Raw genomic sequence first — 15,829 nt, 5'->3', positions numbered from 1 at the left:
TTTCATTCGACACTAGAATTGCCGGTATACGGAGCGTAGCCGTTTGCAAGTGTTTCTGTAATTTAAGGCTATGGACGACGACGACGATCTTTTAGCGGCAGTGCAAATACCATCTGCAGAGAAGCTTATGGCTGTAACGGACAGTAAAAACACATCCAACGTGTCTGGAACGTCGAACAGCGGCGGCGGATCGTCCAGTGGCACCAGCGGACCACCGGTCGTTGTGGCGAAGGTCAACAAAGGCAACTGCGTACTGGTCAACCCGAAACAACGAGGTAATCCACTGCTTAAGGCGATCCAGATCATTCCTTGGGAGTACGATGACATCGTGCCGGATTACGTGGTTGGGGCGAGTTCGTGTGTGCTGTTCCTGTCCCTGCGCTATCACACCCTGAACCCGGACTACATCCACACCCGGCTGAAACAGCTGGGCAAGATGTACGAGCTGCGAGTGCTGCTGGTACAAATCGACGTTCCGGAGCCGCAGAACGCGCTGAAACAGCTCACTCGCATCTGCCTGCTAGCCGACCTGACGCTCATGTTGGCCTGGAACCCGGAGGAGGCCGGCCGCATCGTGGAAAAATACAAGCTGTTCGAAAACCGACCCCCCGATTGGATCATGGAGCGGGCGGAGAAGCATCCTCACGAGAGACTGATCCGAGCGCTCACCACAATTAAGCCAGTCAATCAGACGGATGCGATGATTTTGCTGCAAAATTACGGCACACTCGGGAAGCTTATCAACACGAACGAGGACAAGCTCAGCATGTGCTCTGGGTTGGGGCCGAGGAAGGTGAAAAAATTGCACAAAACGTTTAGCGAAAATTTCCGCAAACAGAACTGATGAAAATGTCGTAGATGGTTTACAAATATCGTTCGTTGATCGAAGAATCGTATGTTGCACAGATGAGGCAAAACATGATGAGGGAACAGGACAGCCCCATGGTCGATAAGATCGAAAGCATGTTAGCTTTTTGCAGCATGATCTCCTGTTAGTTTAGTCGCCTGGTACGATCACAAAATTCGTTCGACTGTGGTGGCATTTTTTTTTCAAAGTATGTTTGCGTAAAATCTCCCCGCACACGAGCAGCGCTAGTGATAATATTTAAATAGATTGTAGAATAACCCGGTAGAGCAAGATTGGTCAAAAAATGTGCAGAAAGCCGTAATAAAGGAATAACATTTTTTTCATGGTTATGATAAAATATGGTTCAATAGTACAAAAGTGCTTAACGATATGAGGAACAATGTGTTATGTCTCAGAAATTTATTTCCTATATTTTCTTTTTTATTTTATGTTTAAAATAAATTTTATATATACGCAAATAAACATTTTAATTTCGAATATTATTGCCTGATTTACGATCACCAAGATCCCATAGTGCAGCTATGATCCTCTTCCTCTTCCGATGGGAACCAAAAGAACGATAAACGATCAAGAGCGAAAGAGAAAGCAGGCGGATAATCACGCGCTGGAAAGAACGGCGATATGGAACCCCGTTATCGATAACGCTAGAGCGAGATCGCTGATAGTGGCGGAGCATCCAGCTGGTAGCAGCCTCTTTGAAGCATGTTCTCCTGGTATTATATGCCGGTTTTTGGACAGCAAAATCCGTTGTCGAAATTCTTCCGATCGGGGGCAAAATGCTGGCGCGGCGAACTCTCTTTTTTGGATCTGGTGATTTCGAACAATGGATGCCATTGGACGGTTTTGCGTGGCTGGGAAAGGTTTATGCACGGTTTTGCTCCAGTTTTTTGGGTCAAATGCGATATTTGAATATCAAAAGGACAAGAAAATAAAGGTTTGTGTTATTCTTATAGGTTTTAGAGCTTTTTTCTGATATTCTGTAAATAAGGTTGCATGAGAGCTTCGACGGAGCCAAACCTTGCCAGTAAGAAAACAAATAAGTACCAAGTTTCAGCCAAATCGAATTTTATTTGTATTTTAAAGATGAATATTTACGCACAGAAGATAACAAAATTAAAAAATCCAATCCAACGTTGAGAATCCATGTGGCATGCTTGGAGCAAATCGAGTTCTTTCTTTTTTATGGAATAGCTAAGAAAACTCAGACCAGATGAGAGAGTTACGAGAGAACAATTTATTGATACAAATTAATAATACATTTTATGAATACAAATAGTTCACCGAGTAGAATCCGGCGAGAGAACCATTTATTGATACAAATTAAGAATACATTTTATCCATACAAATTGTTCACCGGCGACAATGCAACCCAAAAGCACGCATATCCTACAACAGCACATGTCCTAACCCTCGGTGGGGGTATCCTTTTCTTCGGCCGGTGACTCCTTCGACTGTTCCTCCACTTGTTCATCCACCTTTGGTTGTTCCACCTGGGATTCATCCGTCTGCTCGGTTGTATCAGCTTCGTCCCCATGCTGCTCCTGCCTCTGGTTCTCCGGTTCTTCCTCTTCTACGGCAGCTGGTCTTTTCTTGCCACGCCGAGATTGTCCGCTCGGTGTTGCCACCGGTTCGCCCGCGTCAGCTATCTCGTTCCGAATTGGTGTCGCCGTAAAAGACTTCTTAGCTGCCGCCTCGATCCGCTTCTGCCTTTCGGCTTCCTCAGCTTCCGCATCGGCCATTTTAATCTGCTCCTCCATCTTCTCCTGCTGCTGCTCCTTGCGCTGCTTCTCGAACAGGCTTTTCATTTTTTCCTAAAAAGAGAACATAACCCAAACAAGTGACACACGGGTACGGAATCGCAAACGACCGGTAATACTGACCATCTCCTCCCGGATCACGTTCACCTGGCGCATGTACATGTGGTACACGAACTGCGCCATCTCCGTCATGTCCTTCACCGTTTTCTGGGTCGAATTGCTGCTTTCAGCTTCCTGACCCTGCTGTTCCGGATGTACGTCATCCGCAACGACAACACTCTTGCCGTCAGGATACTTTTCGTCCGGTCTCAGCTGCAACTCAAGCGGTCGATTCATCAGCAACCGGAAGGCCGGTTGCAACTCGACACAGTTCTTAAACAACGCCACCCGCCCAAAGATGTACAACCCAAGACGGGCACGGCTCATCGCCACCACGAGACGCCGCACGTCCCGAATATGACCGATGGTTTTGGTGCGCACAAGCGACAACAGAATGTAGTCGTTCTGCTGGCCCTGGTACTTGTCCACTGTCGTGACTTTGTGCGGTTTACCGAACATCGGATTGGCGGTGCATCGCGACTCGATCACGTCCCGGATCAGGTGCTTCTGCCCGTTGTACGTCGTCAGGATGGAGATCTTTTCCGCCGGGTAGCCCAGCAAGCGCATGTACATGAACACCGCCACCACGTACTCGGCCTCGGCGAGATTCTGATAGAAGTATGGGTTCGGTTCCGTTTCACCCACCCCGTTAAAGTCCTCCACATTCACGAGCTGGTACTCGAACGCGAATCCGGCGTTACCCCGGCGATACTCCGGCCACTGGTGCACGTGATCGAGATCACCCAACCGACCGTACCGCCACTTGTACAGCTCGCAGATGCTAGATCGAGCACGACCCTGCCCATCCAGGTCGATCGTCGGTACGCCCAACCGGACAAGACGCGTGAACAGTGACTGCTCCATGTTGGAGTACTTCTGGAACGCCATGTTTTTGATCACCGGCGGCAGCTGATGGTGATCACCGATCATGATCCACCGCTTCAACCGGTTGTACCCGTCCATCGGGTTCTGCAGGAGCAGCGGAATGAACGTCTCGATCTCGAGTATCTGAGCGGCTTCCTCCATCAGGATGTTGTCGTACTTGAAACCCATCGTGACCAGTTCCTTCCGCTTGAGGGCCGCGTGTGTGCACGTCATCGCGATGATCTTCGCCTCCTTCACGAGCAGGTACTTGGAGCGATCTAGTCCGCTACGCAGCAACTCGAACGCTCGGAACTCCTCCAGCTCGGCGAACAGATGCGACACGTACCGGAAGCAGCTGTGTGCGATGTCCATGTTCTCGGCGTGTGTCGTCCCACTGAACAGGGGTTGTGGTGCGTCTCGGAAGAACCGCACGAACGGGAAGTGTCGCTCGAACTGCTCCGCCGGTGTCTGTTCGCTCAATCCATCCTCGGTCCGCTCGAACTCGCTCAGGAACTTCTCCCATCGGGCCACCACGTGGTACAGGTAGAAGTGTCCCGCCGTCTCGCACGTGTACGCCACGTCTCCAGTGACTCCGAGGGACTCCTGCAACCGTTGCACCTGCCCCAGCAGATCGATACGCTTCGACAGTACGTAGTTAACGCGCCCGTACCGGCTGTAATCCTTCTCCGTCTCGAGTGACTCCTCACCGTGGCCAAGACGCAACAGGTGCCGCTCGTCGATGTCAAGCGCCATGATCTTCTCGAACAGTTGATTTAGCGCCTGATTGGAGTGCGTTACGATCAGCGTGCGCTGTTGCGGGTGATTGTGGTACAAGTTCGAGATGATCTGGACAGCTACATCCGTCTTGCCAGTACCGGGAGGACCCACCACCAACGTCAGTCCCGGTTGCATTCCAGCCCGGATCGCCTCGATCTGCGTCGGTGTGAATCGGATCGCATTCTTCTTCGGTTCGTTGTACTTGTACGGGCCACGGCGTGGCACTCGGTACGGTTCTACCCGGATACGCTTCGACAGCGACCGCTCGTTACCCCCCTCTGGCTCGGGGACATCCTCGAACGTCAACCGGAACGGTGGCTGCAGGTTTGTGGTGGATGCATCCTGCTCCACTGGCACCACTTCATAAGCCGGGAAACTCCCGGCCACATGTCCATAGTCCAGAAACGTGTCGTTAAACTCAAGCACACGCGCCTGCTCAGCCATACAGCTGTAGTGAGCCGCCCCAGGGTCACCATACCCAAGCAGGATGTCGTGCAACCAGGGTGGCACCACGCACTCAGTATTCATGAGATGGCGGATCGTCTCCAGCACCGCCTTGAAGTTGTTCTCCTTCGGTTTACGGCGCATAATGATGTTGAAGCCCTCGTACACGTCCTCCTGGCCGGAAGCGTCCTGTGCCAACGTCGCCCCATCCATATCCAGCCGGTACTGGTTCGAATCGAGCCAAACCCGGAACGTCCGTTGTTCACCAGCTAACTGCGGCCGTTGTTCGATACCCTCCTCGATGACACGTCCGTTTGCATCCAACATGCCCTCGATCTCGCATCCTCGCACGTGCACCAGCCCGACCTGTGGCACGAAATGCGCCCGGTAGTCGTACTTAGTGCCGATCGGTTGCGTTGGCCGCACTGTCACCAGAAAGCAGACGTCGTGTTTGCGCAGGTTCTCCCACTCTTCCTGTACCTCCTTGCGTACGTTCAGTGTCACGCTGACATCGGCCCGGACGCGGGAAGGCTTCTTTTCGCCGATATGTGGCTTGGACACCTCGACCACGGCGAAGGATTGGATCGGAAGCGCCATCCGTGCCCATCCGCCGAACACCACGTCACCGTCCTCAGACTTCCAGGGCAACATGCGGCTGACGGCGTCCTCAATGTCCTGCCGGATCTCATCTACCGGAAAGAGAACAAGCGGTTAGAGTGATGTCAGATTCCACAACACGGTTTCCCGGTGAACTTACAGGTAGACTCAAGCCGGAACAGGTTGAAGTTCCGCAGCAAGTAATCATGCAGGGTTAGGAACTGCAGGTTCAGCTTCGGAAGCGCCAGACAACCCTCCCCGGAGTAGAACTCAGTCGGGACGACATTCTCGTTCCAGATGACGTCCTCGGTCGGGTAGAGTGGCATCTCGTTGAGGGACTCCAGCTGAGACACGCGCCGTTCGTGCCGGGAGATGAGCAACTCGCGCAGAAACGGTTCATCCACGCGATGCCACTCGAACGGAGACTTCAGCTCGTGTGGGATCAGGTTGAGGTAGCGTGCGATCTCTCGCAGACTGTCGCAATCCAGCGCCCCAAAGTGTTTCTCGAGTGACTCGCGTGTATCGACCGTGGCCACGTTTGAGAGCGCGAACAGCCGCAGGCTGGGAAATTTGGCGAAGGCCGCCTTCTGTAGGGACTTGATCTTAGCGTAGTGTAGCTGCGTCATGTCGTGGTCGGTCAAGGGATCCCCAGTTTCATCGTTTATTTCGAACCGGGCGTAAAACTTCAGCATATCTAAGAGCTGCGAACGAGAAACGAGAGCGAAACAACGAAACGTTAGGCATGCGAAATTCCAAAAAAGTGTCTTAATGGAGCGTCTTATTTATTGCGGGAAAACCCTCTCAAACGATGGGAAACTTCAAATATGAGTCATACCGGCACGGATCCAAGCATCTTCCGAAACCAACCGAATCCCCACCATTGTAGACACCTCAACCCGGCGATGTAGATTAATATAATTCAATTAATTTCAGCCAGTCAAAGACACAAAGTAGGCTATGAAGTGAACGCTAAACCCTCGAGCCACGGATCTAACACAGCTTCATCGCCCAAAAACAAACCCCCGGAAGAAGTGTTCATAAATCTCAGCGTGGTAAAACGATTAGGTGAGTGCTTTTGTTTGTTTTGCTCACAATTTCCACCCCAAACGCGTATCGATGGTTATCAGCCAACGCGTCAACATGTGTATTTCGTTGGAATTATGTGGCAAATTGGCGTAATCGTGCCACACATGGCTCCGCCGGAGGCATTTCCGAGGTGGTTGGTTTGGAAAAACATTCAAACACAGCAATCAGGCCTTGACGCAGCGGAATGTAAGAAGCTCACAAACCAGCAGCTACGCTGGCGTGGATGGTGTTGTTTTACCAAACATTATTAGGTGACCTCTGCACCGCAATCGGGTGTAGCTGCGTGTCCTAAAAGTCCCGGCCTTGATGGTGGATCAGCTCTGGATGGTGGATTGGTTTCTGTTTTTGAACCACTATTTAAATGGGCTACAGGTTACAAAGCCACGCAACAAAAAATCCTCCTAGTGTTCTCGTTACTCCATGTTGTGGTTTGTTTGCCTCGTAGAGTTCCAATATTTTAAGGAAAATACAAAAAGGCGGGATGATGCAAATGCTTGTTATTTTGCGGTACAGAAACGAGTGATTGGAATACTTTCCTAATCAGCTAGTTTGTGATAGTGGCGATCATTTTTGATACTGTGTGTGTTTTAAAGAATGGTACTATTTGCTCCCCCTGGTTGCGCAGATCCAAGGAAATTGGGTGGTTATAGTCCTCCAAAACATTCTCTAAAATCCACATGCGCTTATCTTGCTCTGTGTTGCAGGAAACAGAAGAACGTCATTCCCGCATGTTGGAAAAAAACATCTAAAAACGATAACAACGATGATGTTTGAACCAGCTAATTCAAAGAAAGTGAAAATAGCAGGACATTTTAACGACACTTGGAATAATGTGATGTCAACTTTTGATATCATTTCATTTTATAAGCAGTTATCCGAGTCAGCCAGGGATAAGGCACTCAGCGGCTTTTGCGAGGAAATGCCTTTCAGCTCACAAATAATTATTCAAATCTAAATACGGCCAAATCGTCCTTAAACAAATAACAATAACAACAATAGTTTTATAAGTAAATCTTTCGTACAACGCACAGCCCAACTTTATTTTTGAATATTTTATTATATAAAATCGAGTTGAAGAGATATTTTACTATCAAGATTTGGAGTTGTTAACTCCATTCGTCTGAGAATTTTTTTAAATATATTTCTGTTATAAAGATTTGCACCACTGCCGACAAGCAATCTTTATTATAGAAATATATTTAATCCCATTGCTGTCGGTTCAACGTGCTATGATTGCGAATCAGAACAAATTCGGTTGCTATGGTTATGGTGGTTGCAATTAAAGCTGCAGCAAAAGAAACCACATGGAAGCTAGGGAACCATTTCGTTTATTGCTTAACGAACGAAGGAACCAGATGCAACACGTTTCGGCACATTCGAAAAGAGGATATTTTGAGTCGACAGACAAAATGCACGAATGTTTTATATCATCGTATCATTCGATTGCATCCTTGATTGCACCACAAAGAATAGCGTTGTGGCATTCAAATCTAACCCACTTCAACCGAACCACTCTTGCACGAGTATGGTATTATCGCACACAAAAAAAACTCCACTTCAGACTGTAATTTATGGCACCCAACCTCCGAAGCAACATCCAAATGTTGCATTCCACACAAAAACACAACACGACGCACCCCCACCAGTGTGTCTATTTTGGTCATCCAAAACGGAGGAGTCTTTAATTTCGGCAACAAAAACACCCGATGCGCATCCGGATCTCAAGAAGCCGTCGAATTGTAATAAATATAAATCGCGAGGCGCATTCGAACCAAGCGACGAGTCGAAGATTCATTTGGCCAATGTACACAGGAACGGTCCTGAGATAACCGAATCGACATTCCGTCTCGAGGACTCCATTAATCGCGGACTCCATCTCCATTTCGGGTGGAGAGTCGCATTAACGTGCCAGTTCCGACTGCCAAGTGCTCGATAAACACACCGGCAGCAGAGCTTCCCCTGAGTGATGATGAGAGATGTTCACTAATCGTCCAGTGCGGCTGTTTGTTCAAGATGCTCCTCCAGCCATGAAGGCACTCCAGTGCCAGCGACATGGGTGGAGAAAAAACAAACGCTCCGCTCCCTAGAAGTGGATTAAAGTTTTTAATTCATGCTAAACACAACGAATGTGCTGCCGAGCTCGGTTCGGTTGCTTAATCTAACGCAAAAGTGGACCCGCTGGAGAAAAAGGAGATCAAGTTGGCCACTGGCAGGCGGTTCTTCGTCGAGTTCGTCCTTGGTCCTTTCACCATCACGCTTTGTTTGAGGCCGCGAGGCACCACAACGCTTATTAGGCACTGGCAAGGATATTCGCCAGTGTGCGCATTGCCGTCGGCGATATGACATCCGGAAATCGCAGGAACATCCCGACAGCCACGGCTTAATAGCGTCTTTCTGGTGTCTGTCCAAAGACCGGAGCCTGCTGGTGGCGGAAAGTAAGTCAAGCCCCTTCGGGGAGGAGTCCTTTTTGCGTCGTTAAGCCATAACGAGGTAGTGGGCAACTTTTAGCAGCTAGTGAGCTCGTGATTCTTTTAATTTGGGTTCTCTTTTGCAAAGATTCCGCATTCAAATTAACGAGACCATTTTCACTGAGATGCATTTTGGTGAGCGTACGTTCTTTCAGAATAATTTCGAAACGTGAAAAGAAGCTTTCAATACAGTGGAAAACGTCACGAAAAATGGGCTTTTTACATCATGCAACTTTAAACTAAATCGTATGAATTATGTACAGGTACGAAAAGGAGAAAAAGATTCGGCCCGTCCCAAATGCCACTTCGCGGCGAGGCAAGGGAATTTGAAGTACACCGAATTGGGCAGCATAAATAACACCCGGGCGGGCTACTGGGATTACACTAGCGTATAAATCAACGGCTCAGTCATCAATCACGCACGGTGACAGAAGGAAAGAGGTTCACGTCGCAGTAGGCCGTAGAACTGGGCAACAACATGAACCCCCTTGCATGCTTGCCATGAGCATGCTACTCCCCACCCCTTCTCGGACATCTCGGGAATCGCAGGGATCGGTCAGTGTCGAAAGGATTTTGAGAAATCCGCCAAAAGTGCTCGTCTAATGGGATGGGGGTTTTGTGTGTACCTTTAGCACCGTGAAATTCAAATTTTACCTCTTTTTGACACTGTTTGTTGAAATTCCAAATCATGCTTTCGATGCAATAAATGAAATTCAAATTTTAACAACCATTTGATACTGTTTTATGAAATTCCAATTCATGCTTTCATTGTTTCATTTCGAGTAGCAAAATTTAACGCAGCATCGGGCATCGTTTTGCAACTGTTTGATTCCTCCATCCAGTTCGTTCGATTCACAGTGAAAGGAAGGGATTACTTTTATTCAAAACTTTAAGCCATGCATTTCAGTTGACCAGTGGGGCCCAGGGACTGGCTACAGAGAGAAAACTCTCTACTTGTGGATAGCTCCTTGGCATCGAAATAAAAACGCAAACTCCTGGGTGAAAATACGGAAACCAACGTAACATAAATTCGGAGAAAACAAAAATCAATAGCACATTGTCTTCAACTACTCATGCATTACAGAAACTTCTGCTATCATAAAACGGGAAACGTCTGACGGGATGAACCAAATATCCCAACATTGTTGAACAAAAAGGATCTACCATTTGAATGGGAATGGTGAAGCAACTCTTCTAGATAAAAATGAATCTTTTATTATGAAGCGCAAGGTAGAACTCGTTGACTCTTTGCAAAACACAAATTAGTATTAGCATAGTTAAATTTATTTAACACGGTTTAAAAAAAACACAATTATTTACTTTTGAAATGGAGCAAACATCGCTTCGTGCCTATTAGGTATGGGTGTGCATCAACTCGTTAACGTTATCGCGGTGAACATTACTCACGCACAACTCACGTCGAAGGTGCGTACTGCACACACGCACACCACGGATAGGAGCATCGGACGAAAAACCCAAAATACGGATGCTAAACCAGCGGGAAAGCGCTAGAAAAACCATTCGTCTTTAGAATTCCATGGTGAAATATCCCTACCAACGCAGCAGCAAGTAAACACGCGGTACCTATACCGATTTGCCGTCACTTGGCGACATGCGTCCTCGGAAGTGAGGATGCGATAAACTATGCATTCGCGCAGCTGTTGCAGACCATGTGGCTAAGTAGGAGGGAGAGCAGGGGGAGGGGGAGGGGGAGAGAAAGGAACACCCAATCCACCCACTCGAACGTGCCGGTCCGCGCGCTTCCCGGTCGAACCGCTATCAGCTGTGTGTGATGCTGAAAAGACATCCGCAGCCGGTACACGGTCGGTTGACGAGAGACTGTGTCTAGAACGCGCAGTACGCCACTTCGTGTGTTTGTGCGTCCGCGCACACCATACGCACCATCGCGCTCCACACCAATGCCGTTGGAGCTCTGCCCCAAAAGCCGGTCGAGAGGCGTCGTTGTCGGTGGCGAACCGAACCACCCGAACCCGTGAAGCCGAACGAACCCCCGTGGAGCCATAAACGAACCTACCAACCTCGGGCTGGGTTTCGCACGCTGTCTCGTAGTTTATCTCTAGCCGTTGGTCCGAACGGATGCAAACGCGGATAGTGTAGAACCGCGTTAGTCTCGCTGTATGTAGCCAACGATACCGGGGTGCGTACCTAGCAGATGGCCGAGTGTCTCTTATCGGTCGTTTGACCGTGTAACCAGTACCAGCGTAAAAAGTGACGCACTCGTCCCCAACCGTGCTGCAGCATCTTGATCGCGAGTGATGAAGTGTGCGTGGCGTGGGAGAAGGGGAGAGAAGCTCGATCTCGATCAATCGATCGATCACAGCCAAAACACGCTGTCAAAGTGATGCTCTGTGTGGAATTCCGCACCGTCAAAGGATACCTATCGACACACACACACATACACACACATACGTGTCCGAAAGGATCTTGAGCTGTTTGGTGGCTTTAAAGCACGACACGGCGGAAAAAACCGCGTGTAATACAACAAAATGGTGCGCGAGTCGTCTACCGCATATCGAGAAGTGTTTCAACGGATTGTGAAGCCAGGGCATGTTGATTTGGCCTCATTCTTATCAACCGACGCGACATACAGCACGACCCGTAATGACGCCAAACGATTTGTCTTTTTCTGCGTTTTTTTTTCCCGCCCCATCCACGATAAGGAAACTACACTACACGCGATATGACGTACACTACGACGCATTCGGCCCACGGTGGTGGAGATAATGCACGATGCATACGCTACCGATCGCACATCGTACGTCAAAGACCACAAGCATGTGAATTTTAAATACACCCTTTGAGCCCTAGCTTCGCGCGCTATGCGTTGGGGAGCTAGAACTGGATTACAACTAGCGTCCCTGTCTCGCTGGGCGTGCATTCCATTATTCCCTACCATATCGCATGTGTTTCCCACACGAAGACCGGTTGTTGTTATTTGAACCAAACACAAACAAACAAGATACGGAACCCTGCGACGGGGTGGGGCACGTACCGATAAATCGCGCCGAGATTAGGCGAAACAAACACACTCACTTCCATTTGGCGGGCGTGTTTTCCGGGGAAAAGTGGAGGAAAACTTTCTGCTAATGCTTTCATTACTTTGGGAAGCGCGGGAGACTGAGAAAAGCACGACTGGATGGCAGTGTGGATAAATCGTCCACCCACACTTTGTCTCGGAGCTTTTAATTACCTACGCTTGGGAAAGTTTAACCGGTTCGCACCTTTACTCGCGCCCGTAAGCGGAATGGAGACGGGCACTTTGTGCGATTGGTTCTGGTGCGTTTAAGGAGTTTTCCAGGTGCGGTAGAAGATGATGATAAAAACCCCGATCGCTTGAGTCAGTAGATCCGTGTCCTTTCCGAAGCTGTAAAGTGGATTTATGAGAAACCGAGGAGCAGGTCCCAAGCCGCTATTTGTGACCAAATTTAGGGACGAAACAATGCAACCGTAGGCTCGAAGGCTGTAAAACCGTGGTGCCGGGTTCTACTAAAAGGACAAACGATGTGACCCTAGAAATGGGGAATGGATTTTGTAGGATAAATATTTCATAAACAAATTTCGCCAAGCAAAAGCACACAGACAAGACGTGCGAATGCCACTTGGGTCTCAAGCAATCGAAGCAACTGTCACGTTCCCATTTTACGATGGTTAACTGAGTTTTTTTTTGTTTGTTTTAATACCATATATTTCAAAAGGGTTCTTTCGCACGTTGGCCTCATATCAGAAATACCGCCGCCGCAGGGCAACCAACGTTTAGAGAACCCTTTCCAAAATGGCTGAGAGACGATTGTCAATTCGAAGGTCGAAAAAAAAATCGAAATAAAAACAGGTCCGCGTATGAGACCGATCCTTGCACACGTACGTTTTGGTACCACTAACGGAATGGAAAATGTGACACACTTCGAGGCAGTAGGCTATCAATAAGCAATTGACTAACGAATCCCAAACAAAAACCACTGACATACACACTACCAATCCTTGAGGGTTTCGTGTTTGTTTGTTTGTTGGGGGTTTCGAATCGATTAGATAACCGACTGTCTGCGTTTGGCGTAGCGATTGACGCTGCTGATACTGTCGACATCAAAGCAGGCTGACGTTTTCCACAAAAGTGAATACTCCACACTCCATTTTTGGGGAGCAACTGGCTTGCTTCAATCTAGTAAGCACTGTGTGAGCAAAGTTTGTGTTGGCTTAATCGCGCACAGCTGACCGACCAACCCACATACATGCTGTGTTGTAATCGTATGCGAATGAAAACTTGACCCGAGCCAGAAAGGGATTAGATGAGAGCCTTCGGATTAGATGTGAGTGGCGGAAAGGACGATGATAAGCTTCCCCAATCCCGTACCGAGGTGCCATTTCAGCAAATGCGAGCAGATTCACTGGACTTTCTACACTCCACCGTACTATTCCCGAGAAAAACGATTTCGAAAAATACGAGCGTATTTGTTATGGCTGCTTTAAAGGTTATCTTTCAACCATGCAGCACAAATGCACGAATGCATCGGAATCGAATCGCCTTTGCCCGCTCCACCCTGCCAAATCGGAGGGTTGGCTTATTAGCATCGAATAATAATTTACGAACAAACAAACCACCACCACCAGGCGGTTGTTAATTAGCGTTGACCAACGGACGTTGACGAGGACGGCGCAAAATTTCGGTTCTTTGTGTCTGGCACTTTGAGCGGGATCAACTTTGCTCCCTCGTCTGGGTCGGGGTTGACAGAACAAAAAATGGAAGCTAATGCTACACGTACAAACAACAATCGATTGCCGGCACCGGGAGCAGACGTCCTCGAACGAAATGCTCATTATCATTTTCCCACTAATCACCACAATTTTGGCCACTGCCGGCCAAAGTTTTGGGTGACTTTCTTCGATGGAATGTGTCCACCCACGAGTTTTGGAGAGGGGGTGAAAATAAACACCGGCACTAGCGGTTTACTTTTTGAAGACACGTCGTTTTCAAACGTATCGCAAAGTGTGGGAGTGTGTGAGAGAGAGGGATTTTTTTGTGCTGTTTAAAAAAAATCAATCATGCAACGAACGTCCCAGGATTGCATGTTGCCTCGGAATGCAAATATCCAAGGCTCACGGTCCGGAAAAACACAATTTCAAAAGGCACAACACACAATTTCCGCAAACAAAATCCCATACAGTGAGAGCCATCGTGTGCTGCATTTATTATAATCAAATTTCTCGGATTTATTTCCCGTTTTCCTTCACTACGGCTGCTCGGTCAACTGCCAGCTGTGTTGGCGAATGGTTTCCGTTTTGTTCCGAAGTACTCGCATAACCCACCCAACAGGCCCACTCCTCGCTCCTTTTCCATGACGGTTGGTGTGGGCGTTGGGCCAAAAAAAAAAGTTTTCGTTGGGCTGCAAATTTTCACGGTCACATGATGGTTTTTTTTGGGGCACTTTGTCGGTGATTTTTCTTTTTTCGACCGTAAAAATCGCACCAAACTTCGAAACCAACCCGGCGGCCTATGAAGGGCCACCTCTTTCCGTACATTCGCGGCAGCCACCGGGAGTTTCACTCTCGGACAATGTTCTCGAGCCGCTCGTCTCCTAAAAGCCACCCACCCACCTCCTATCCTGACCCGGTGTCGGCATTATTGAAGGAAATATTTCCATCAAACTCTGGCCGGCGCAGGCACTCGCGAGGACTCGCCGAGCAGGGAGGAAAAGGACGCTCAGGAATAATTGAACTGGAACACATTGGCCGAGATAAAAGCGATCCGAGGGGTTTGTTACGGGTCAGCGCATCTATTGGATGGATTAAATTTTATAGCCCGTTCCACGAATGCTGGCGCCTGCTGAAAATCGCAGCTGCTGGGCATAATTGTTTTCCAGCATGTCAGTCATGAATGAATCCTTGATCCTGTCGCAACATGCAACTAGCGTAAGCGAGTTGTCCCCATTTAGAGCGTTTTTTTTTCTCGCATCGATGGAAAGCAGTTTCAAACGAAGAGCTCGTTTAAAACTGAATTAAACATGCTTCTGAGACCTACGGAAAAACTAACCAGACGGATTTTCTCTCATGTCGTCCAGAAATGGCCCTTCTTGCGGTGACCTTCCTTCCAAACACAATCGCCCCGTAAGCATTACGCGCGGCTAAATCCCTCCAAATTGCCCAACATCGTCCAGCATCGAAAACAATCTTACGCGCCGAAAATGTGCCAGTGTCCATCAATTTGGGTGCCCATTTTCCCTTCGCAAGCTCCCGAACGCTGTCCAACTCAATACACGTTGTCATTTATCAACGCTCTTCCGGCTTCGGGGGGCAGACGAGCACAACAACTTCCGTTTTCCGGCATCGTCCAATCGCGTTCTGTGCGCATGCAGGACACGCGTGGCAAGTTGCGCCACGTAAGCACAAAAACGGTCGTCTCCTTTTCGCCAAACCGCAGCACCAACAAAGTGGCCGCGTGGAAGGACCGGAAAAGTTTTGACCAAAATTTATACAAACACCAACGCCACGCGTGATCGCGTGCTGGAGAACGATTCATCCGAAGCACACGACGCCACCAGGCGTAAAGGAAAGGTGGCTTTAGGCGCTGAAACGTAACACAATCCCTCAAGCTCGCGATCTCGAGCCATTCACCTGTGGAGCGGTTTTTTTTTGCGCAACCAACTCTGATGACTCATGAGGTCGGTTTTCAAGCGAAATCCGATCAACGACAAGCACGTACAGTGGCCCAAACAACTCCAAATCAAACGTCTACTCGACCATGGCCATGACCATGAGGGTTATGTGTTAGGATTCGCGTCAGATCGCAGATCGCGTCTCTCACACACAAAAATTCCCAGCATCCGTGTTCCGATGTGGTTTGTGATGTGACGAGG

General features: G+C 48.7%; 2 protein-coding genes across 2 annotated transcripts in view; one reads left to right on the top strand and one right to left on the bottom strand.

The window, feature by feature from the left end:
- The first annotated feature begins 70 nt into the window (after positions 1 to 70).
- LOC128732083 (DNA excision repair protein ERCC-1) lies at positions 71 to 1,226 on the top strand. Its single transcript, XM_053825246.1, has one exon. The coding sequence runs from the start codon at positions 71 to 73 to the stop codon at positions 842 to 844; it is 774 nt and encodes a 257-aa protein (XP_053681221.1). The 3' UTR covers positions 845 to 1,226.
- A 953-nt stretch (positions 1,227 to 2,179) lies between these two features.
- Positions 2,180 to 15,829, bottom strand: part of LOC128721409 (RNA helicase aquarius) — a 39,280-nt gene continuing 25,630 nt past the window's right edge. The window contains exons 3-5 of the mRNA XM_053815161.1: positions 5,567 to 6,107; positions 2,749 to 5,498; positions 2,180 to 2,679 (exon numbers count right to left, since the gene is read on the bottom strand). Of these exons, the coding sequence (XP_053671136.1) occupies positions 2,272 to 2,679; positions 2,749 to 5,498; positions 5,567 to 6,107 (3,699 nt within the window). The 3' untranslated portion in view covers positions 2,180 to 2,271. The remainder of the gene's footprint in view (positions 2,680 to 2,748; positions 5,499 to 5,566; positions 6,108 to 15,829) is intronic.

Source organism: Anopheles nili, chromosome 2 (genome assembly GCF_943737925.1).
Source record: "Anopheles nili chromosome 2, idAnoNiliSN_F5_01, whole genome shotgun sequence".
Lineage (NCBI taxonomy): Eukaryota > Metazoa > Arthropoda > Insecta > Diptera > Culicidae > Anopheles > Anopheles nili.
The sequence above is the reverse complement of the archived record's forward strand: the minus strand, read 5'-3'. Positions and strand labels throughout refer to the sequence as shown.

Excerpts from the sequence above, each read along its gene's own strand:
- LOC128732083 (XM_053825246.1), top strand. The coding sequence starts at position 71 with ATGGACGACGACGACGATCTTTTAGCGGCAGTGCAAATACCATCTGCA.